This window comes from Acartia tonsa, chromosome 2, assembly GCF_053477335.1.
Source record: "Acartia tonsa isolate MP-2025a chromosome 2, ASM5347733v1, whole genome shotgun sequence".
NCBI lineage: Eukaryota > Metazoa > Arthropoda > Copepoda > Calanoida > Acartiidae > Acartia > Acartia tonsa.
In genome coordinates, this window is record NC_137261.1 from 40,418,773 (window position 1) to 40,443,183 (window position 24,411).

Below are 24,411 nucleotides of genomic sequence, written 5' to 3' on the forward strand. Positions count from 1 at the left end.
CTAGACTCAAGGACCTCCAAACTTTATTTTTTTTTTTTGGGGGGGGGGGGAAGGATTAAATGGGGTGTAAAGTTTAAAATTTAAAAAAAAACATTTGAGGAAGGGGGGGGGGGAGAATATTTATATCATATAGGTAAGAAGGACGTCCAAGATTTTTTGTTATTAAGGGGCGGGGGCAGGGGGTAAAAATCAAAAGTTATTTAAAGTTAAAAATTAAACACACCTTACCCCCCCCCCCTTTGGACGTCTCTGGCTAGACCTATGTGTTATTTAAGGATATGTTTTACAAAGAAAAGATTTAAAACAAGAATTGCCAATCCCCTATAATTCTACCAGTCTGTATTCTATGAACCACAACCTAGCTAGTCACAATAGAAAGTTAACACATTTTGGGGGCCCGTCACGCATTTTAATCCAGCCACACGTACTAATTCATTTGTATACATACAGCAATGCTTTTATGTACGCATTAAATAAAACATGTTTATTGCTTATATCTATTTTCAAACGAAGTTTTCTACATATGGCTAGAAATCAACCTTATTAGACAATTACTCAAAGCCCAAAAATAATGGACTTAAAAGTGTATTAAACTGTATATAAGACATTTGCGGATATATTGATACCATTAATTTGCCTATTAGATAAAAAAAAGTATGTTTTTTTAATATTTTTCTCTTGCTACAAATCAAATTTCAAATTTGAGTCACCAAAAATGCTTAACTAATTTTTGCTCTAGAAGAATCATTTTTTGGAGTTAGAAAGTGCTTAATACCTCATTTTAATTGCCTGACATTGCTTTATAATATACAGGTAATGACTTGGTTGTTTATAGAACAGCTGACTAAAAAACCGAGGTTTTGTGATAATCCCACTTTTGTTGTTGCTCCATAAATGATATTTTTTTTCTTAATTTTTTTGGCTGTAAAGAAGCTTTATATATTCATATAACATCCACCTAAATTTGACTTTTGATATATTATTTATAACATCACCAGAAGGAATTGAATTTTGGAAAAAAATATCAATTTATATTTTACACTGTTATGCATTGTTCTTGTTCTTGTTTCTAAAAAATATTTATATTATTGAAAAGAGAATTATTTAACGCTTCTATAGGTATGTTTATCATTTTTCTAGGCTAAATATAACTATAATTACACCATTTTAAAGTTAAACATCATAACATATAAACTCACTTATTGAATCGGTCTGTATTATTAAGCTGCCAATCCTTAAAACAGCTGCATTTCATTATTCTATTATATAAAGTAGTAAGCTTTTTTTGTCTGTAGCTTAAGATTTTGATAACTAATGTACCTATTGACTTCTCTGTTTTATGGAAGCTTCTTATAGGTCCCGGATAGTTTTAGAATATTGAAAAAAATATCAATTTATATTTTACACTGCTATGCATTGTTCTTGTTCTTGTTTCTAAAAGATATTTTTATAATTAAAAAGAGAATTATTTAACGCTTCTATAGGTATGTTTATCATTTTTCTAGTCTAAATATAACTATAATTTCAGCATTTTTTAAACATCATCATATTCAAGTTATTGTAATTTTTTTAAAAAATATCAATATCAAGAACTATTGGAACAATTTTTACCATGCAAAACAAGGTGTTAGAAAGTGTAGGATCCCTCACAATATCTATATGTCTGTCTATAATGCATTACTCATGTAATGCTAATAGAGATCATAGACATACAAGCTTTTTTTTGGGGGGGTGGTAAAATTTTTGCAAGGGGGGGGTAATTCGGTTTGGGGGGGGTATAATGGCGCGCGAAGCATGTTGCAAATTTCCCCCCCCAAAAAAAATTTTTACCCTGGGGGTAAAATTTGCTTTTGGGGGGTAATTCCCCCTCCAGAAATATGTTGGCAGGAGAAATTTTGTTTACCCCACCCAAAATTTACCCTTGGGGTAAAATTTTTGAGGGGGAGAAATTTAAATTTAATTAAATAAATAGTAAATGCGCGAAGCACGCAAAAATTTTTTAATTTTAGGGGAGGTATTTACCCCCCCAAATTGTTTGGGGGGGGGTAAATACCCCCTCTTAAATGGTTGGGGGTACAGGTAAATATTAAATGAGGGGGGGGGGTAAATGAAAAATTCGTTTGGGGGTAATCGCCACTTTACCCTCCCCCCTTGGACGTCTATGATAGAGTGGATGCTATAAGAGTGCTCTTATAATGTGAACTCCAATGTTTGTCCCACTCCTACATTTGTTCCACTATAGTTGGGGACTCATGCGTTTGTCCACTCCAATGTTTTGGGACGTTTGGGACTCCTACATTTGGCATGGAACCGATTATTGGTTGGGGTGCTAGTTTGATTCCTAGATTGTTTTCCTGATTTTCTTTACTCCTATTCAAAAAATTTAAAGAGGCTGGGTTTATACCACCCATAATATATTAATGGGGGTGATTACCCCTATCCCCCCAAAAAATTACACTTTTACAGGAACCCCCCCCCTGGATATCTCTGCACTCTCCCTTGTAGTGACTAGGCCAACTTTATGGTCTCTGGAAGCCCATTCAGTTATAAGAAGTTCACATTATAAGAGCACTCTTATAGCATCCACTCTATCATAGACGTCCAAGGGGGGAGGGTAAAGTGGCGATTACCCCCAAACGAATTTTTCATTTACCCCCCCCCCCTCATTTAATATTTACCCGTACCCCCAACCATTTAAGAGGGGTATTTACCCCCCCCCCCAAACAATTTAGGGGGGGTAAATACCTCCCCCAAAATAAAAAAATTTTTGCGCGCTTCGCACATTTACTAATTATTTAATTAAATTTAAATTTCTCCCCCTCAAAAATTTTACCCCAAGGGTAAATTTTGGGTGGGGTAAACAAAATTTCTCCTGCCAACAGATTTCTGGAGGGGGAATTACCCCCCAAAAGCAAATTTTACCCCCAGGGAAAAATTTTTTTTTTGGGGGGGGGAAATTTGCAACATGCTTCGCGCGCCACTTTACCCCCCCCCCCCCAAACCGAATTACCCCCCCCCTTGCAAAAATTTTACCCCCCCCCCCCCAAAAAAAAAGCTTGTATGTCTATGATCTCTATTAGCATTACATGTGTAATGCATTATAGACAGACATATAGATATTGTGAGGGATCCTACTCTTTCTAACACCTTGTTTTGCATGGTAAAAATTGTTCGAATAGTTCTTGATATTGATATTTTTTAAAAAAATTACAATAACTTGAATATGATGATGTTTAAAAAATGCTGAAATTATAGTTATATTTAGACTAGAAAAATGATAAACATACCTATAGAAGCGTTAAATAATTCTCTTTTTAATTATAAAAATATCTTTTAGAAACAAGAACAAGAACAATGCATAGCAGTGTAAAATATAAATTGATATTTTTTTTCAAAATTCTAAAACTATCCGGGACCTATAAGAAGCTTCCATAAAACAGAGAAGTCAATAGGTACATTAGTTATCAAAATCTTAAGCTACAGACAAAAAAGCTTACTACTTTATATAATAGAATAATGAAATGCAGCTGTTTTAAGGATTGGCAGCTTAATAATACAGACCGATTCAATACGTGAGTTTATATGTTATGATGTTTAACTTTAAAATGGTGTAATTATAGTTATATTTAGCCTAGAAAAATGATAAACATACCTATAGAAGCGTTAAATAATTCTCTTTTCAATAATATAAATATTTTTTAGAAACAAGAACAAGAACAATGCATAACAGTGTAAAATATAAATTTATATTTTTTTCCAAAATTCAATTCCTTCTGGTGATGATATAAATAATATATCAAAAGTCATATTTAGGTGGATGTTATATGAATATATAAAGCTTCTTTACAGCCAAAAAAATTAAGAAAAAAAATATCATTTATGGAGCAACAACAAAAGTGGGATTATCACAAAACCTCGGTTTTTTAGTCAGCTGTTCTATAAACAACCAAGTCATTACCTGTATATTATAAAGCAATGTCAGGCGATTAAAATGAGGTATTAAGCATTTTCTAACTCCAAAAAATGATTCTTCTAGAGCAAAAATTAGTTAAGCATTTTTGGTGACTCAAATTTGAAATTTGATTTGTAGCAAGAGAAAAATATTAAAAAAACATACTTTTTTTTATCTAATAGTCAAATTAATGGTATCAATATATCCGCAAATGTCTTATATACAGTTTAATACACTTTTAAGTCCATTATTTTTGGGCTTTGAGTAATTGTCTAATAAGGTTGATTATTAGCCATATATTACTTTTTAAATTTTAGAAAGGAAGACGACTAACATATTATCGACAAAATATGTATTCTTATTTCATAATTGACTACTTACTAAATTGATATACTAGCTACACAAATTATGATAGAATAACCAACCATGGATATAAAGAGATAAGAGAAAGGCCGATAAATTGACATACACCCCTAAAGATTGTACACAAAATTATCTGTACATTACAATTAGGGGTTGAAACATTTGGACACCCAACTTAATGAACCAATCATAATTCAATAAAAATCCCCAAAGTTGTTGATCCAACGAATAAGATACGTTATTATAAAAATTTTGGAGACTAGAGTATTAAACAAGGTAATGTTCCCTCCCTCCCTGATAACCAACTAATATGTAATAACAACTTATTTCATATGTGATAGTATGTATCTATTTGCTAAATTTATTTGTATAGCACAAATATTAAACAGTTAGGGAGTTGAATCCATTTTTATAGAAGCAGAAATATAATCTATGATTATGGTTTGGACCCTCTAAAACTGTAATCTACCCTTCCACTTTCCCCTCTCTTGGTGAAGATATCTTCAACGCCGATACGATTTTTGAAATATAAGATTCCACTTTTGTCTCTCTTGTTGAAGATATCTTCACCATGAGAGGCAAAAGTGGAATCTTAAATTTCAAAAATCGTATCGGTGTTGAAGATATCTTCACCAAGAGAGGGGAAAGTGGAATCTTACATTTCAAAAATCGTATCGGCGTTGAAGATATCTTCACCAAGAGAGGGGAAAGTAGAATCTTACATTTCAAAAATCGTATCGGCGTTGAAGATATCTTCACCAAGAGAGGGGAAAGTGGAAAGGTAGATTACAGTTTTAGAGGGTCCAAACCATAATCATAGATTATATTTCTGCTTCTATAAAAATGGATTCAACTCCCTAACTGTTAAACTCAACAATAACTTCAAATTGTTTGCTAACTCTGTATAAAGTAAATATTTTCATATGTTATTCATAAATAGAAATTGGTTTAAACCGCTTAAAAAGCAAATAACGAATAGTCTTAAGGGGTAAACAAACAACCAATAATTTGTAGTTGCTTTATCTTAAAACCAGCCCATAGCCTCCAGACCTAGGTGTGAGGGGGGGGGGGCCCGGGGGGGGGCTGTTAACACATTCCATAATTTTAAAATTAAAAGGCTAACCACTAAACCAATTCCATTTCAAGGAAGCTTTACATAAGACCCATTATGGTTTTAGGCCAGCTTATTTCAAATTAAAATGCTAGGGGAAAGTCACTAGTATTAATGCAAAAAAAGTATTTTTTTTTACCAAAGTACTAACAAAATGTTGTACTATTGAACTAAAAAATTATTACATGCTAAAAAAATATGCAATAAAATTGTCTGCAGTCTGTGTAAGTGTGGTATTCGGCAACCGTGAGCCATGCCTATGGCACCCCTGATCTGGGGTTCGGTGGAGGGTCAACGGCCCTCCCCCGAGTCCTGGGGAAGGGGTCTAGTGACCCCCTCCCTACGCTTAGAATTAATGATTGAATCTGTCATGTTTATTATGGTTAACTGTATTCTTAATTCTCCCCCACCCTTTTCAGGGATGGGGGATCATTATTGCCCAAACTGACCATTGTATATGTATTATTTATGCTTTTATGTTATGATTATTTATTCCTATCCATGTTATTATTGTTTGTTGTATATAGCTTCAGTATCTTTTAAACCTTCAATAAAGTGACAACTGAAATTAGATGTTGATCATTATCTAGTGAGAGCTAGAGAAGCGTAGCTTCTCTATAGTAAGGTGTCCACGTCTGTCACACTGCCGTAATCTAATTGAACTCCGGTGTCTGCCATTTATCCTCGGCGGATACCACAACTTTGGTGACAGCTGTGTGAGATTACGGCGAACCACAAGTGTAGAGCAGACGCGCATCTGAGGCTAAGGTACTCCCAGCAGTGAATCTGGCAAAACTGACGCAAGCAACCTGAATTACCCACCCTGGACAGCAAAGTTTAACTCTGCATCCGGCAGTTGTGGAAGCGAGACAGCAAAATTCGACGAATAACCGCGAGCAGCGCTGATATCTAACGGAGAATTGAGCGCCAAAAGGGCTGAAACAGGCCTGCGGACCGGCTGAAACAAGCCAAATAAGTGTAAACGGCTGGAAATAGGCCAACTTTACTGCAAGAAATAGCAGGATCCGAACCAGTGGCGCTAGCAGGACGGGACATTCCCTGCCGCCATCAGCCGGATTTGGATCAGCGGCGCTAGCAGGACGGGACATTCCCTGCCGCCGATAGGCTGAAACATGCCACATAGCTGCGAGCTGCGAGCTAACATACGAGTGTAGTGCACCAGAACAGAGAAAAACTACGTCAACTCCGAGTATCCTGAGAAGCTACAACGCAGCCACCCATCTAGAAAACAGATATTATATCACATTTGCAGGGATTACCACCCTAGTGTGATGGCCAAACAATAGATTTATGAGCAAAGCTTGGCAAACAAATTGTTGTGTTGTGATAAATCTAAGAATAGAACAGGCTTGGATTATTGTGTATTGTGATAACAGCTAAAAATAGAACAGAGTTGGTAAACAAATCTGTTATGCAATTGTGATAAGGACAAAAATAGAAGCTAGCTGTAATATAATAAAGACCCTGATATACAATCAAAACAATCTCAAGCCCACAGCACAACAACAATACACCCCTTATTCCAAGGGAAGGGGAGGGGCCCCTCTCCATTGAAGGCAAATACAATCAGGGTGATATAATAGATAAGCCTAGGATTAAGAAGAAAGGCCCTATTACATCAGCACACAGTTACCCCCCTCCCTCACAGGGGGAACGGACGGAGTTACCCCCGTCCCCTCACGCGCTTCCCCCTTCCTACCCACACTAGACTAAGTCCGTCTGTAGTGTGGGGCTAGCGATCGGACACACAGAGCGCCATTCACGGGTAGCGCAACAGAGTGCAGAAAATATCATAAATCCAACGGACGAAGCGGACCAATGAGAGAGCGAGTTGAGGGGTGAGAGCGCGTTTTCCCCGTGTGCGCGGATTTGACGGCGCGGACGCGCGTTACAAGGACAGGAGATTCCACACACACACACACACACACACACACTCACACCGGAGCGGAGCTACTCCATAGCATTTAACAGGGGTATTTTAGCAAATAAAGAATTGCAAGTTTCTTTCCTTCTAGCTCTAGTGTGATAAAGGAAAACCCAATCAGTTCCTGACAGCAGTTCAGACCCTCAACATCTATCTACCTCTACCAGCCTACCCTACAACCTCAACACCTAACTAGTGATAAGTACAGCTAAGTTATATCTTTGCAACTAAACTCCCAACCTAGTGATACAAACAGTGTTGGCTGTTAGGCTAGGAAGCCTCAAGTGACAAACCATTCATTTTAGTACTGTATAACTTTGTGCCCGCCGTTTCACCGTTGACCCAATGGACCAGCATCAAGCCCCAGGAGGTGACCAAGCCCCAGGATGGCTCCAGGATGACCCTCAGCCGGCCCCAGCCGAGTACCGCAAGCTGATGCTGAGCAATCTGCCGGAGTTTAGAGGGCCGCCCAAGCAATCCTGGTCGGCACATATCCGCAGACTTGAGATGTCATGGGCGGCTTACCGCGTGCCACCTCATGATTCCCTCAACCGCCGCAACGCCCTACTACTGTCATTGGTAGGGCAAGCGGCGGAAATGGCGTCCCATCTGTTTGGCGAGGCAGGCCAAGCCTTGACCTACGAACAGGTCAAGACCGAGTGTGAATTGCTATTTCGCCCTGCTTTTGAATCCCAAACGCTTAAACAAGCGTTTAGGGATTACAAGCAACACTCGACAGAACCTATACAAGCGTACATATCAACTAAGTGCGCCTTGTATAGGGACGCCTACAACCATGAGGATCTTGAGTTGTTGGTGGACGAATTAAATCGTGGAATTCGTAACGCCAATGTAAAACGCCTCATGATGAACCATGAAATTACGAGTGTACATGAGTACACTCGTAAGGCCATGTTCACCGTGACCATGGTTACTAAGCAGCTGAAGGAAGGTGTGTGCTTAGTGGACTCGACCGACGGGCTGACTGGATCTGCCTGCATCCAGTTGCCCCAATATGACGAGTCGGAGCCAATGGAGATTGGCTCCTTGGCTCCGGGTCTCCACCAGATGGGGAAGGTCGCTCCAGATGACAAGGTTCCAGGCCGCTGCTACCGCTGCCAGGGGAGAGGCCACCGAGCTCGAGACTGCCCAACGCCTGTGGAAGTTAGCCTAGAGGAGAGACGCACCCAGCCACGCCGTGACCGTTCTGCCAAGTGTGAGCGTTGCCACTATGACGGTCACACGGCGGCCGATTGTAGAGCTGACTGGGCCCAGGTAGCCAGCCGCAGGCGCACCGCCGACAAGGGTGCCCCTCCAGGGAAGCCCAGCAGAGTGGCCCATATGGAAGGGAGCGCGCCCCCAGCACCACCACAGCAAGCAGCCGCCCCCAGAGCTGCGGACCGAGCCGATGGGATGCCGCAGTTCGGGACTGTCCCAGCTAGGATCAACGTACTGGGCGGCGCGGCTGAACCCAACCGGGTTGGCCTAGGCTTCAGTCTTAACCATCTGGGGCCAGAGCTGATACAGCCCAACAACATAGCCGAGCCAGAGGTGCTGAGGCCCCAGCCTTTTAGCCTCAACATGATGGAACCTGCCCGACTGAGCCTACCCAGCAAGAGTGGAGGGGCGCTGCCCAGCGTCCCTGAGACGGTGTATGGGGAGGCCCTGGCAGCCGCCGAACGAGAGAGGCAGGAGGTGCTAGCCAGCACCTCTGCATCGATGTATGGGACGCCACCCGGCGTCGCCACCTGGGATGATGGGGGGGTGCTATCCAGCGCCTCCCACCTGGTGCCTGGGGCGACAACCGTCGCCGCCACCGAGATACCTGGATCCTGGAACGAGCCAGCCTCCAACCTGATGTCTGGGGCGACAACCGTCGCCGCCACCGAGAGACCTGAGTCCTGGAACGAGCCAGCGGTCCCAGAGGAAGGGGTGACACCCGTCACCCCCAGTCAGCCAGCGCCACCAGCCTGCAGGGAGAGCCCAGCTACATGCCAGCCAGCGCCACCAGCCTGCAGGGAGAGCCCAGCTACATGCCATCCAGAGCCCCCTGCCAGCCAAGGGAACCCAGCTGCTCAACATCAGGATAAGTTGAATTTGTTAAATGTGTTGTATCCAAAATATTGTAAACACCCAGCCTTGCCTGTGCCCCCTGCACTTGAGGCTGGGGAGATTGAAATTTGGGAAAATAAGGACTTGCCTGTGCCACATGCACCTGAGTTCCTAGGGCAGGGGAGGGCAGTGAGTAAGGGCGAGCCTGTGCCACATGCACTTCAGCCCCATGCCACTGGGCATGCTTTGGACAAGGGAAGGGAGCACTTAGGGCTAGGGGAGCCGACACCCAGGCAAGTGCCAGTCGCTTGCCAGTCTGTCATTGGGGAGGGTATCGGGGTGCCTCGGCTGCATACAGATAACGCTCAATGGAAACTTGTATCTAGCCAGGAGCAGCCCAGCCGTGTCCAGTCCCAAGAAGCAGCCGTGACCAGAGCTGAAGATCCCCAGCCGCGTGTACGAGGAAGATGGTTGCCTGGAAGCCTCTCCCATTGGTGGATGGTCCTGTGGGGCCTCCTGCTGGCAGCCGTGTGGCCTACAACCAGCTACGTCCTGGTGGGGTGGGACTGTGCCAACCCCACCCATGTCACGTCTTACAATAAAGAAAAGATGTGTAACATGGAGCCCCTACACCAAGAGGTGCCCCTGGGCCATGAAGTACACGTCCTGCAGCAAGTCAAGGTGAGGGAAACCACTGGGTACAGTTGTCAGCTCACCGTGTCCCAGTGGACATTCAGGTGTGGGGTATGGGGTCACCTCAAGGTGACCTCGGTCCCCACCCTCATGAGGCCAACCAAGATAGACCCAGAAGCGTGCCGAGACCTGGCCAGGAACCGAGTCTACACGTTGCCAGGCAAGACCCAGCCACTGACGTTCCAGCTGAACCACCCCCTGTTCTTCACCATCGACATGGTGGGCGCCCTCGTCAACAGCCCCGAGGGGGTGGGTTGCGAGGGGGAGGACGTCCACTTTGAGGGCCAGCTATACCGCAACGAATTAGTGCTCCAGGAGCGACGGCTGCTGGTCAAGGAGGAGATCTATGTGGTGGAGGATGGACGGGTGGAGTCCCAGTCTGACCACTTGACCCTAGAGTGTCCCCATTCTGAGCTGTCCTGCATCACTGGAGAAGCAACCTACGTGTGGGACCACCTGGGGAGAGATTGCCCCTTGAGGCTGATCCGCAGCCTCCAGCCCAGCCTGGTGATGGATGCATATCTGGTTGACCATCAGGCCCAGTTTTTCATCAACATGACCAACCCCACCTCGATTGTGAACTGCGACTTCGAGGCCCATGCCACAAACCATCCAGCGCTGTTCGTGGCAGCTGACCCAGCCGCGGCTGCGCTGCCCAGAGTGTCGGCCAGGGATGTTGACGTTCCCCTTCAAGCACAGATACATGCAGGTTATATTGGGTTTACCCTGGAAACGCGCATGAAAAGCACCGCAGCAGAAGAAGTGGCGGCCAACTGCTGGAAGCTCCAGCAACTAGACCCGGCCCACCCGGTGCGTGTCCAGGGGAGCACGTTCTCGGTACTGAGGGGAGACATCCTGCTGCAGCTGACCTGCCAACGTCACAAGTACGTTGTCCGCGAACACAAGGAGTGTTGGGACAAAGTGCCAGTAGAGCCCACAGGTTTTGTAGACGCTGTGACACGGGTATACAGTGAACACGCCACCAAGATTCCCTGCTCCTCCACCTACCCCCTGACTGTGCACGCGGAGGAAGGCTGGATAGAGTTAACCCCCGCTCCCAAGAAGAGGCCACCCCCGCTGGATACGCCTAAGCAGTTGTTGACAGAACCCTTAGATGACTTCAGTTCAGGTGGCTTGTATTCGCAGGCTGAGTTGAACGACTGGCAACAACTGCTGGCGTTCCCAGCATACAAGAGTGCCATGCTGACCGGCCTATCCTATGGCTCCTGCGTTCAGCAAGGCAGCTGTTCGGCCACAGGAGACCATGGGATAGTGTCCTACAACATTGACCGACTGGCGGAGGAAGGAGAGGCAGCCCTGGATGTCTGGGCTGGATTTAGACAAGCCATCCACGAGTGGGGAGATGGCGCAGCCATACTGTGTTTGCTGTTGTTGATCCTCAAACTGCTGGGGGACCTAACCATCATCTCCCTGGCAGCAGCACAAGGAGGAGTCCGAGCAGCCCTGAATGCGATATCACAAGTGTTCCTGTACCATCCAGCTTTATATAGGAAAGCGCTGGCTAGAGCCAGGCTCAACCATGCCAAGTCCCGGGACTTTTCAGTGGACTGGGATGCCATTCCCATCGGCAGGGAAGCAGCAGAGGAAATGGTGTCTATGAAATCCACTGACAGCGGGCATGACCGCCCAGGTAGGCCAGGACCGCCCTCTGGCAGACCCCGCGGCCCCTCAGGAGGACAGGCCGCTGCTCAGACGATCAACCTGACAGCCAGTGCCCCAGCCGCTGCCAACAACAACCAGCAGGCCCCACTGCTGACTGTTCCAGCAACAACCGTGCCACCAGCAAACCTGATACCTGTCGGCGCTGACCAACGTGTCCAACCCAAGCCAGCCTCTGCCTTCTATCCCACATTGGGAGCCCATCAACCCTAAGAAGATACTCACCACTAGGATTCCATTGAATCATTATCGTTTGTATATATTTTAGCCCTAAGGAGCGGGCCGAAGGCCTCAACCACTGTCGGAAGTCTGGTAGGGAAACCCCCTCCCAGCCTTCCGAGGGGAGAGTTGTGGTATTCGGCAACCGTGAGCCATGCCTATGGCACCCCTGATCTGGGGTTCGGTGGAGGGTCAACGGCCCTCCCCCGAGTCCTGGGGAAGGGGTCTAGTGACCCCCTCCCTACGCTTAGAATTAATGATTGAATCTGTCATGTTTATTATGGTTAACTGTATTCTTAATTCTCCCCCACCCTTTTCAGGGATGGGGGATCATTATTGCCCAAACTGACCATTGTATATGTATTATTTATGCTTTTATGTTATGATTATTTATTCCTATCCATGTTATTATTGTTTGTTGTATATAGCTTCAGTATCTTTTAAACCTTCAATAAAGTGACAACTGAAATTAGATGTTGATCATTATCTAGTGAGAGCTAGAGAAGCGTAGCTTCTCTATAGTAAGGTGTCCACGTCTGTCACACTGCCGTAATCTAATTGAACTCCGGTGTCTGCCATTTATCCTCGGCGGATACCACATAAGTTGTGCAATATCAGAATTTTGAAACTGTCTAAGTTGGTCTGTCTATCAGTAATGATTGGTGCGTGATTCATACAATAAATCACACTTGTGTCGTACATTAAGTACAAACGTCTGCAATTCGGTGGTTTCTCGTGTTTTGTATAAGATCCATGAATAAAATATCTATATTTCTTTAGGTTAAGTCAAGTAAAGAATAGAAAAGCCTCACAGGAATAAAAATTAGGTATTAATAATAGGCTTTGGTGTAAGCATTCTAAATTAAGTAAAAGAAACTTGTTAGACAAAATGAGAAAACGTTTTATTTTTATTTCGCCATTTTGCTAATTTTATAATTAACTGTCCTTGTAACTGTACAGTTTTAACATCTCTGTAGGCTATTGTAAATTTTAACTGTTTAACCACTATTTCATCATATTACTAGCGGCTACGGCCCCAGAGGCCTCTAGAGTCATTCAAATGTAGGGGCGGGGTTGAAAGTCGACCCTCTTCTATAAATTTTTAAAGATGTATAGATTTATTTTTAATGGGTGATATCTTTTGGAAGGTAGAGGTACCAACACTTAAAACATTATTAAATAAATTGAAATTAAGAGGAGAGAGGGGGGGGGTGGTAGTTTTTCGTTTGTTTGTTCATTACTATAGGTCAGGTTAGGTTATATTAGGCACTGAAGGCATAGGTCCCTCGGGGTTAGGGTCCCTAGCAGCAGTGAGACATAGGAAAAAATATCTCTCTCCCCCCCCCTCTCTTATTTTCAAATTAGTTAAAAAATAAGGGGAGATGGAGGGGTTATCAATGCTTAACCAGACACTTGTAACCTATTATCTGTTCTTTGAAGAAACAGAGAGGAAAACGGACTTGAGAAACAATTATATCATTATATGAAAAAATTAAGGGACTACTAAATGTAATCTTTAGAGTAGCTCATCTACTAAAACGTGCCTCAAACGTGAGTAAGAGTGCGCGTGTATATATAAATATATATGTACCCTATTATCCGTACAGTGTCCCCTTAGGATAATATCAATATATCTATCTATCTATTTTTATCATAGCCCTGCGTTTAATGCGTAGAAAAAACCTGTATTATAACTTTTACATTTCAAGATTACTTAGTGACATTTTTTGTTCTAAATAGTTTTTACAAACATATATGCATATATGTAAATATATATAAATATACAAAAACTAAAGTTATTTTCATCGTTTGGGCCATTAGGGTCTCTTAAAAAAATATGGGCTTAGATTTCTTTGGAATAAGAATAATTTTTATATCAAGGACGTCAATGCTTTTTTTTTTTGGGGGGGGGGGGGTTCTGTTAGTAAAATGAGGGTTTAAGGGGTAATCTATTGTATTTGTCAAAAAATAACTTAAATTAAATACTCTTTTTTATTATGTTTAATTTTGAAATTAAATATTTTAAAAAGCTTTTTGTTATCCTAGGAGGCCAGCTTAAGGCCATTTGGTTGGGGATGGGTTAATCCTCCTGATTTATATTGTATTGTAATTAGCAGTTACACCTCTAGATTTCTATAGGCAAAGGATGGAAGGGTCGACGAATGATCTAGAAAGTAAAATTGAAAAAAAATTGGGGCGGAGGAAACCATAAAAAAAGAAAGGCATCCTGTTACTCTTATAAGGGTAAGGAAACCCAAAGGTTATAAACCTTCTTGGACATATGGGAAGCTTTATTGTAAAGGAGAGGTCAAGTGGTTAGCAATATCTTAAGCTACAAATAGTCATCCTTTTACTTTTTTATAATACTAGCGGCTACGCCCCCTAGAGGCCTCTAGTGGTACTTTAAATGCTTTTTTTTATTTCAAATATCTAATTAGAGAAATAATTGGTTTATGTTTCGTTGAAGTCTCTTTTTTGGAAAGGGTAATTTTTTTCTAGGGGCGATTTCTCTTGGGAGGGTGGTGGTACCCTCCTCCAAAATAGTTATAAACCTTCCCGGGACCTGTGAGAAGCTACCCTGTTAAGGAGAACCCGATCGGTTCAGCGGTTAGCGAGATCCTTTGGTACAAACACACAAACACACAGACAAACAAACATCCTGTTACTTTAGTATAAGGATTATTGCTCATTATGATTTCTTTTACAGACATCCATCCTTTTATTTTTTATAAATATGATACTAATTATGATTTTTTTAGCATTAATATAGTTTAGTGATTGGCAATATCTTAAGCTACAGACAGATATCCTTTTACTTTTTTTTATAAGTTTAATACTAATTATGATTTATTTTAAAGACATCCATACTCGTACTTTTTTATAAGTATAATACTAATTATAATTTATTTTAGTATAAACGTAGCTGGTGTGAATGATGTGCATGATACTGTTATTGTTGGAGGTGGTATTGCTGGTGTCAGCATTGCTTATTATCTGGCCAGGTAAACACAATATTGGATTTGTTCGTTTTATAGTTTTAGTCGGGGCCTGGCAGCTGCGCGTCAGCGGTCAGTAAACCTCAAATTAAAACCCGCTAATATGAAACTTCAAAACATAATATGTAATGCTATTAAAAAGGGCTTTAATAAGTTCGAAGGCCACATTTACATAAACAATTAAATGTTAAAACTATTTTTTCTCAAAAAAAATTTGTTCATGAAGATGAAAAATTGACCCTGATAGGTTTAGAATTTATAGATTTTAATAGTTTCCTGTTTTTACCTTATCCTCTTTTCTTTGATAACAATCACACCGTTCATATTATATGGACATATGACTTCAGAAAATTCAGGTTTATAGAAGATTTTTGTAATAAAAATATTTAGACCATTTGTTATGACTCAATCAGATAATACTTTTTAGATTGATTAAGTACATTGCAACCTGTTATGTTTTTTGATAAGGCCTTTTCACTCATAATTGTTTATTTTAAATATATTTTGGTGAACACAACACCCTCCTCAGTCTAAATGACACAAATTATATTTATTTAACTTACATATGAAAAGATTAAGAAGTTTGTAATAATAAAATGGCAGTATTGTTTTAAAAAGCTAGCAATTTCAAATGAAGACAGAATAAATTAATTGGCAGATTTTAACGATCATTATATTTTGTACGACATGGCCTTAGAGCAAAAATGTAATAATAATGTAATAAAATACACTGGCTAAATTACCAATGGCAGGCCAGTTTACATTTAATTGACCAATGGTAGGCCAGTATTACGTCATTTCTTTATGGACACTGTAAAAAGTATCAAGGAATTAAATGTACTAGATTCGGCTCTATACTGAAAATATTCCGACAATCTATTGGATTATTGTTATATATGAATCTTTTACAAGGCGGGGACAGGATGTATTACTTCTGGAGAAGACCGAACTGACCGCTGGTTCTACCTGGCACGCTGCTGGTCTAGTTACCCTGTATCATCCTACACCCAATGTGAAGAAAATACATTATGATTCTATGAATTTGTACGCTCAAATAACGGCGGAAACAGGTACAGTTGGAAGTACACATTTAGGATAAACCATTCGATGTATTAATATTTGGATGTTGCACCAGTTTTTCATGTACTCTATTAAAGTGATGCTCGCAGCTGGTTGAATTAACGATTCCTCATCCACCCAATTTACCCCTCAATTAGATGAACAAACTGACCAATAAATGAGGTCCATATTAACAAGATAAATTGACGAAAAAGTTTCTCCTGTCAATATATATATATATAATTATATACCCTATATCCATTGCTAATCAAATAACTGAATAAAACTTTCCTATACAATGCAATGTCATAATTATCATTTTCGTGTATAAAAAATAAAAAAATATGGGATTAAATACAATTTTGTTGGCCCCGATGGGCCAAAGGCCTTACCCAACAAAACCGGTAGGTATAGATTTTATTATTCATAGAAAATTGTGTTTAGACCATATTTATTATGGCTCAAAAACCGGTTCTATTCCAGCGGATGTTAATCAGGTTCAAAGCCATATTATATATTATTCTTGCATGGATTGATAGGCAGATTTTTAAATTTTTTTTTCAGGGCAAGAAGTTGGGTTTCATACTCCTGGTTCATTAAGGCTTGCTACTTCACCTCTTAGAGTTCAAGAGGCTATGTAAGTAAAATATAAAAAAGAAACTTTCATTATAATAAAAACATATTTATAATTTTGTTATTTATAAACTAAAGTATGATGCTTAGATTTATACATATATAATACATATATATATATATATATATATAAAAGGTTAACTCACAGAAAAATATGAATTTTACATATTTACAGCAAACTTTAGTTAGTTTAAGGCAAAGATACAGAGTTTGGTCAATGGTATATTATTTGACTTTCCCACTGAATAACGAAAATATAAATTGTATACCTATTTCGGGAAGCAAAAATCACATTCATTTTAATAATGAAGTTGAAAATAAAAAAAACATCCATTTTTTGTCAAAAGCACACCTACTTATTATCAGAACTACTGTGACTCTATTTTTACTTGTTGTAAAATGGCCATGTACCTGGTTAAAGCTATAGTGAACAGGAATAAGGTATTACCAACAAGCGAAATAAATCTAAAATATCATTTGGGGGGTTATGTTGAGGTCGTTAATTCTATGATGAATTGACCTCCAACGACAGCTGAAATTACGAATAGGTTTTGTGATTCCCCCCCCCCCTAATATATATCGTTGTTGGTATAGTGAAGCTTTATATCTTTAATATATGCCAAAAATAAATTTCAGGTATGCTTTGAGTAGACAAGGACATAAGGATGCTCCAATGAGATATCTAAATCCTGATGAAGTTGCAGCAAAAGTACCTATTCTAAATATGGATAATGTAAGTAAAGTTTTTTTATGTCACAAAAAAAGACAGAAATCAGAAAAAAACTTCAATGTAAATAAATTTTTGTTGTGATAAATAAATTTGTCCTGGCAAAATTGTTAATCGAACCCCCTGTTATTTTCAATTTTTATAATAGAAATAGACACCACGATACTTGATTCTGAGAAGCCCTATACCTACGAGTTACTATTCACGTGGGGCTCTTTTAAACCTTACTTAACCGAACCTCAATTGATGCTTATATGAGGAAAGTAATAAATGAGAAAGGCAAAACTTTAAGTGTTAAATCCATTTCTATCCGAGTAATAAGAAATACATGTTCAATTTATTATTAAGATTTATGGAGGTTTATTTACCCCTGGGGAGGGTCATATTGACCCCTACAGTCTGACACAAGCCATTGCTATTGGAGCTAGAAAATGGGGAGCTAAAATTTTACAGGTAAAATATTATCAGAAATGACAAGGTTAATGGAAGAGAAAAAATAATTCCTCTTTTTGTGTAATCTTTTAATAATGAGAAAATGATAAATTTATCTTCTATTTAGCAGTCCTTGCTACCCTGCTTAGGCAAATTTTATGTGTTACACCATTTAAATTGCGTGTCTTAAAAGTATTCATTTGATTTATTATGGTATTGAGTATTATGGTTATTTTTTAGCTACAAATTTGCTTTGATATAATAAAAATTATTGTCAACAAAGTTGTTTGATTGCAGGGTACTGAGGTGACCGGGATGCAGCCGCTCAGTGATGGAGCCTGGAATGTTGTTACCCCTCATGGAAATATTAAAGCCAACAAGTATGTCCACACGTTTTTCAGACCTTTTAAATAGATCAAAAAATTTAAATATCTTCTAATTTTTAAGTATAATTTTAAGTAAAGTACATATGCTAATGATTTATGGAAAAAAACTTTTTTTTATAGAGTTGTAAATTGTTCTGGATTTTGGGGCCGTGAGGTTGGACATCTTGCTGGTCATGACCTACCTCTAGTTCCTATTCAACACCAGGTACATAGATAGATAGATAACTAGATGGACATCTTGCAGGTCATGACCTACCTCTAGTTCCTATTCAATATCAGGTACATAGATAGATAGATAACTAGATGGACATCTTGCTGGTTATGACCTACCTATAGTTCCTATTCAACACCAGGTACATAGATAGATAGATAACTAGATGGACATCTTGCTGGTTATGACCTACCTCTAGTTCCTATTCAACACCAGGTACATAAATAGATAGATAACTAGATGGACATCTTGCTGGTTATGGCCTACCTCTAGTTCCTATTCAACACCAGGTACTTAGATAGATAGATAACTAGATGGACATCTTGCTGGTCATAACCTACCTCTAGTTCCTATTCAACACAAGGTACATAAATAGATAGATAACTAGATGGACATCTTGCTGGTTATGACCTACCTTTAGTTCCTATTCAACACCAGGTACATAAATAGATAAATAACTAGATGGACATCTTGCTGGTTATGACCTACCTCTAGTTCCTATTCAACACCAGGTACATAGATAGATAGATAACTAGATGGACATCTTGTTGGTCATGACCTACCTCTAGTTCCTATTCAACACCAGGTACATAAATAGATAGATAACTAGATGGACATCTTGCAGGTCATGACCTACCTCTAGTTCATTTTCAACATCAGACATATAGATAGATAGAAGACATTAGATAGAAAGTGTTCTGCTGGATAGCAGTAGTAAACAGGATGGAACAGGGCAATTAATTCAATTTTAGATTTCTTATTCAAAAGTTTTTAAAACCAGATTTATTTTATATGAGAGCCAGTAAGCGAGATCTTTTGGTACGGACAAACAGACAGACAATTTTAGCAGGCAGACTGACTTCCTGTTATATTTCAATAATGATGCATAAAATTCGAAATTTTTAAATTAGTATCTTGTAACAAAATCAGTACCCGAAGTTCAAGCTTTAAAAGAAGAAATACCCGTTTTGAGACATTTGGATGGTTCTTTCTACCTTAGGTATGCATATTTATAAAAGTGCTAATTTTATTTTTTTGTGTTAAAACAAATGAAAAATACATTTTTTATGTTAGGGCCTATTAGGAATAAAGGATGTTGTAAACTATTGTTTAGACTTTTTTTTTGCATTTTTTAAAAAGGGAATAGTAGCTTACGCAATAATCCATAAAATTAAAATTGTGAGCAAGCTTCCAGTCAAATGCGCTTATTAGGTCAAAATGTTTTTAAATATGTGGTTTACTATGCGCTTGGTCAACATTAAGAGTAGTTAGACTTAATAAGCGCTTTTAACTGGAAGATTGCTCACAATTTTACGGATTATTGCGTAAGCTACTATTCAATTTATCATAAAACTGAAATTAATGTTAATTGAAAATAAAAGGATGGAGAGAGATGGATTATTGGTTGGTCCTTATGAAAGTGAACAGAGTATGGTTCAGGTAATATGACATTTTTTTGTTACATCATAAAAACTCTTTTGGGTGAAATTACACTATTTTGTTACATTATATGAACTCCTTCGAGGGAAATTCCACAATTTTGTAAAATTATAAAAAATCTTTTGAGTGAAATTACACCATTTTGCTATATTACAAAAACTTCTTTGTGTAAAATTACACTATTTTGTTACATTATAAAAACGCTTTTAAGTTAAATTACACATTTTGTTACATTTCAAAAACTCCTTTGTGTGAAATTACACCATTTTGTTAAATTATAAAAATTACACCATTTTGTTACGTTATAAAAACTTCTTTCATTGAAATTACATCATTTTGTTACATTTAGAGAACTCCTTTGAAAAAAATTACACCATTTTGTTACATTATATTAATATTTTCTGATGTGATTCATTTTGGAGGTATCCTCTCCAAAAATATTTTAAAAGTTCCCTAAGAAGCTTAACTTTAAAGGAGAATCATATCGATCCGGCATTTAGCATGATCTTAAGCTACCGACAGACAGACCGACAACAGGCATCCTGTTACTTTTATATAAGGATCTATTTGGTATAGATGAGCGAATGGGCAGAGAAGGGTGTAACACCAGGATTTGGAAAGGAACTTTATCCTGGAGATTTGGACAGGTATTAGTATTGAACAGTTGTCAAATTTGTCCTTGTGAAATATACAGATATATATGAAAAAATATACATATACATAATCAAATACTTAAAATAGAACTGCTACGATTTCTTTTCCGTTACTTTGTTTCCCTATACCAATGAACATCCTGTATAGAATTTACTCGTTCCGGCGGCTGTCAGTGATGTTTTAAAATATAAATATAAATGCAAGTGAAAGATTTCGTGTTTTTCTCCAAATAAATCTATTCTTTACTACAGACCACTTTACGTCTGATCTTTAAATCGCTTTGCCCATATTTACATTCAAACTTCATTTGAACACAGTAATAGTGTCTGACTGATTATGACGTAACAAAAAAATTAGCCAATGAGAGGCCACTATAAATTTTACCATTGGTCAATAACGGTCTCTCATTGGCTAATTTTTTTTATTACGTCATAATCAGTCAGACACTATTACTGTGTTCCTTCATTTGTTCTTCGCTACTTATGGATGTTGTCATCCTTGTTTTTATATTTAAAAAAAATGTTAAAATTATAGGCTTGGACCTCATTTGGAAGTTTGTATGGAAGCTTTCCCTTGTTTTCAGAATGCTGAAATAACGACTGTGGTTAATGGACCCATCACCTACACGCCAGGTACACACAGGGGGACGTCCTGGGGAGGGGTGAGAAATAAAGGGGTGTTTACCCCACCGTTCAAACAAATTTGGAAATACATTAGATTTTGAAATACATTTCAAACCAACCTCACTTCCACACCCCCATAAAAAAAAACTTGAGGAGGGTGGGGGGAATTAACCGACCTGAATTTTATATACAACCCCCCCCCCCCGAAAAAAATGAAATTTACTAGATTATCTTCAACCCAAAAAATGAAAAGCCTGAATGTCCTTGGGTATACACATTACAGCATGACTTTTTTTACTGTTCGAACTTTGTTTGGAAGTTTGGAAATTAATACTAAAATAAAGTGTGGCCCTGTATAAGCCAAGGCAATCAATTTAGGTTTTTATTTGATGCTTTCCCTCAAAGTCCCACCCCCATTGTTTTGAAAAGAAAAAGAAAATTATGCTATTGGGTAGTATTTCTATGCCTAACCCCTGCAGGACCAAAAAAAAGCGATGCCCTAAACCTACGGGTTTTTCCCGTAACCAATATAACTAAAGCTGAAGTAAAATAATTAACATAACAAAATATATTTTCCCCTTATTTTCTTTTTATTTCAAAATAAAGGGGAGGGAGTTCTGTGCACGACTAGACACTTTAGGGTAAACCACCATATATCTTTCAAGACATTCTGCCTCTTGTTGGACCATCAATGCTGCCCAACATGTGGTTAGCTCTTGGATTTGGATATGGTATAGCACATGGAGGTGGTATTGCTAAATATTTGGCTAGCTGGATCATTGATGGAGAGGCCCCACAGGTAAACAGCAATTTATTGACTTTTATTTAAAATCATAAAGGGTTCTATGAAACCTAACCTTAATTTTAAATCAAAGGAACATGGTTGTGATGTATTATTGAGGTTAGGTTAAATAGGGTTTGGGAGGGACCCGCAGGGTTCGTATCGTGCAGATTTGGGACTTTGAAGGGTTAGAACTCCATAATGTTGTTAGGAAATAAATTAGGGAGGGGGATAGGGGGGGCGAAGGGTTGAAGCGTAAGAAGCTACTGATTTTAGTTTAATATATACATATTTTTTAGTAATTTAAAATGAGTTTATGCATTGTATGAATTGTTAGGAGCTGATTGAATTTGACCCAGCAAGATATGGAAACTGGACCACCATGGACTTTGCTCTGGCCAAGACTAGAGAATCCTATGGATACAATACAGCCTACAGTTATCCTTTTGAAGAACGCAGAGCTGGACGTCCAACTAATAGGGTTAATCCTATTCAAGACAGGTATAATGAAATGTCGAAAAGTGTTAAAAAAAACATCGTATGTGTTTGTGCTTTATTTGGATGGAGCTTTTTTAAAGTTTTCATAATCATACAACAAAAAAATCCCTGACAAATTAGTGATAAATTTGAAAGGTGAAGAAACAAAGCTGTTTTAATGAGTCACATCTATATTTCAAATATAACCATACATTTTCAAAATCGTTATTAGTATTTTCAGCAAGTTGTATTGTTATTAAAAAAAAGGAATATCAAAAAATTATTAAGAATCCATTTGTTTAAGATTGGTAGCAGCAGGGGCTCAAATGGGATTTGCCCACGGATGGGAAACTCCTTACTGGTTTACAGCTCCAGGTTTACATTTATATTCTATTGTTCCATCCCTTCCTCAAATTGTCATTTATATCTATAATTTGCCTAAGGATAAAAATTGGATAACTCGTATATGGGGTATGTAGCTTTAGGTCTAGACTAAAAGTGAATAATTATGTTCCAAACTTCGTTTCTAGATTAGTTAATAAATTTTAACTCGTATAAATTGTAAAAAATGAACTGTATAAATGTGGAAGATTTTAAAGAAAATTTAACTAGTTTTACTGTTAAAAACAAGAATATACTTCTTCTTTCCAGTAAAGGAATTGGTTTTATTTTATAAAATAAGTCCCCGGGATGGTAATAGAGCCCCTAGATGCAGGGTCAGCAGTTGCTATTTTCACTTTAAACCCTTTAATTTAGGGCTCAGCAGCTGTGCGTCAGCCGCCTGAAAGAAAGTTAACCGTTTACAATTTTAACAACCAGCTGGAAATCTAATCCTGACTCAAATATCAAAGTATCAAAAAGGGTTTACATTTGAGGCATTGTCGCGGCTGACTCGTGTCTGCCGAGCCCTGCTTTTAATTATATTATTTAGGCAAAAAGCCAGAGTATATTCCCTCCTTCCAGCGAACCAACTGGCAATTAAATCAGGACAGAGAATATAATGTCCTCAAAACTAAGGTATACTTAATGTTCATTCTTAAGATTAAATTATTTGATAACAAACATAATTATGTAAGAATGATATTGAAATAAATTAGTTTCAATTTTGTGATATACTATATTAAAATATTTAGGTTGGACTGGCTGATTTGACTCCTTTTGCCAAGTTTAATGTTACAGGCCCTGATAGCAGAAGGTATCAATAAAAATCATGGTGTATATGATAATTGCGTTTACGCCCCCTAGAGGCCTCTAGGGGCACTTGAGGGAAGGTTGGGAGTATGGGTTGACCCTACACCTTCAATTTTAGTTTTAATTAGATAAGTAAGATAAATATTTTTTTAAATTTTGGAGGGGGTTGGGTTAATTCATTTTAGGATTATTCTCTTTAAACATTAAACATCAATACTACACCTATAAGAACCTTCATTGTAAAGTAAGATCTTAAAAACGACTGGACTGACCGTTACAAGGCAAAGCAACAGTTTATTAATAATAGAAATTAAGACAATTGAAAAGTTATCCTGCCCTGAGATACTTCGAAATTGAATATGTTTTCGATTGTTATATACATTATTATGCTTGTTATTTAGATTCCTTGACTACGCAGTGGCAGGCACTGTTCCTAAACCTGGTAAAACCTCTCTGGTGCATATGTTGACACCCAGGGGAAAGGTTTATGCTGAACTCACAATCACCTGTAGAAATGATCAAAGGTAAAATTCTCATTTCTTCAATTAAATGTAAAACAAGACAAATCCCCCCTCCCTCAATAATTTCAAAATACCCTATTTACCAATAGCCAGGGAAAAGGGAATGATATTCTGACAAACAATTCTAAAGGAAAAATTCCCCACAACCCCCTTCCCCTTTTCCTCCCCTTCTTACCACCCCTCTTTAGTTACATAAAAATCAAGATATACCCCCACCCAACTTCCAAACATTATGTGATTTTTTGTAGAATTGATTGTTAGAATA

General features: G+C 38.8%; 1 protein-coding gene across 1 annotated transcript in view; it reads left to right on the plus strand.

The window, feature by feature from the left end:
- LOC145311845 (dimethylglycine dehydrogenase, mitochondrial-like) overlaps positions 1-24,411 on the plus strand; it is a 33,830-nt gene that overhangs the window by 4,490 nt on the left and 4,929 nt on the right. Inside the window, exons 3-19 of the mRNA XM_080150846.1 lie at positions 14,928-15,017; positions 15,924-16,081; positions 16,635-16,707; positions 17,340-17,436; positions 17,779-17,883; positions 18,160-18,242; positions 18,369-18,453; positions 19,371-19,459; positions 19,842-19,899; positions 20,476-20,546; positions 21,088-21,185; positions 21,842-21,975; positions 22,295-22,458; positions 22,739-22,809; positions 23,366-23,451; positions 23,568-23,629; positions 24,027-24,149. Coding sequence (XP_080006972.1) covers positions 14,928-15,017; positions 15,924-16,081; positions 16,635-16,707; positions 17,340-17,436; positions 17,779-17,883; positions 18,160-18,242; positions 18,369-18,453; positions 19,371-19,459; positions 19,842-19,899; positions 20,476-20,546; positions 21,088-21,185; positions 21,842-21,975; positions 22,295-22,458; positions 22,739-22,809; positions 23,366-23,451; positions 23,568-23,629; positions 24,027-24,149 — 1,647 coding nt within the window. The remainder of the gene's footprint in view (positions 1-14,927; positions 15,018-15,923; positions 16,082-16,634; positions 16,708-17,339; positions 17,437-17,778; positions 17,884-18,159; positions 18,243-18,368; positions 18,454-19,370; positions 19,460-19,841; positions 19,900-20,475; positions 20,547-21,087; positions 21,186-21,841; positions 21,976-22,294; positions 22,459-22,738; positions 22,810-23,365; positions 23,452-23,567; positions 23,630-24,026; positions 24,150-24,411) is intronic.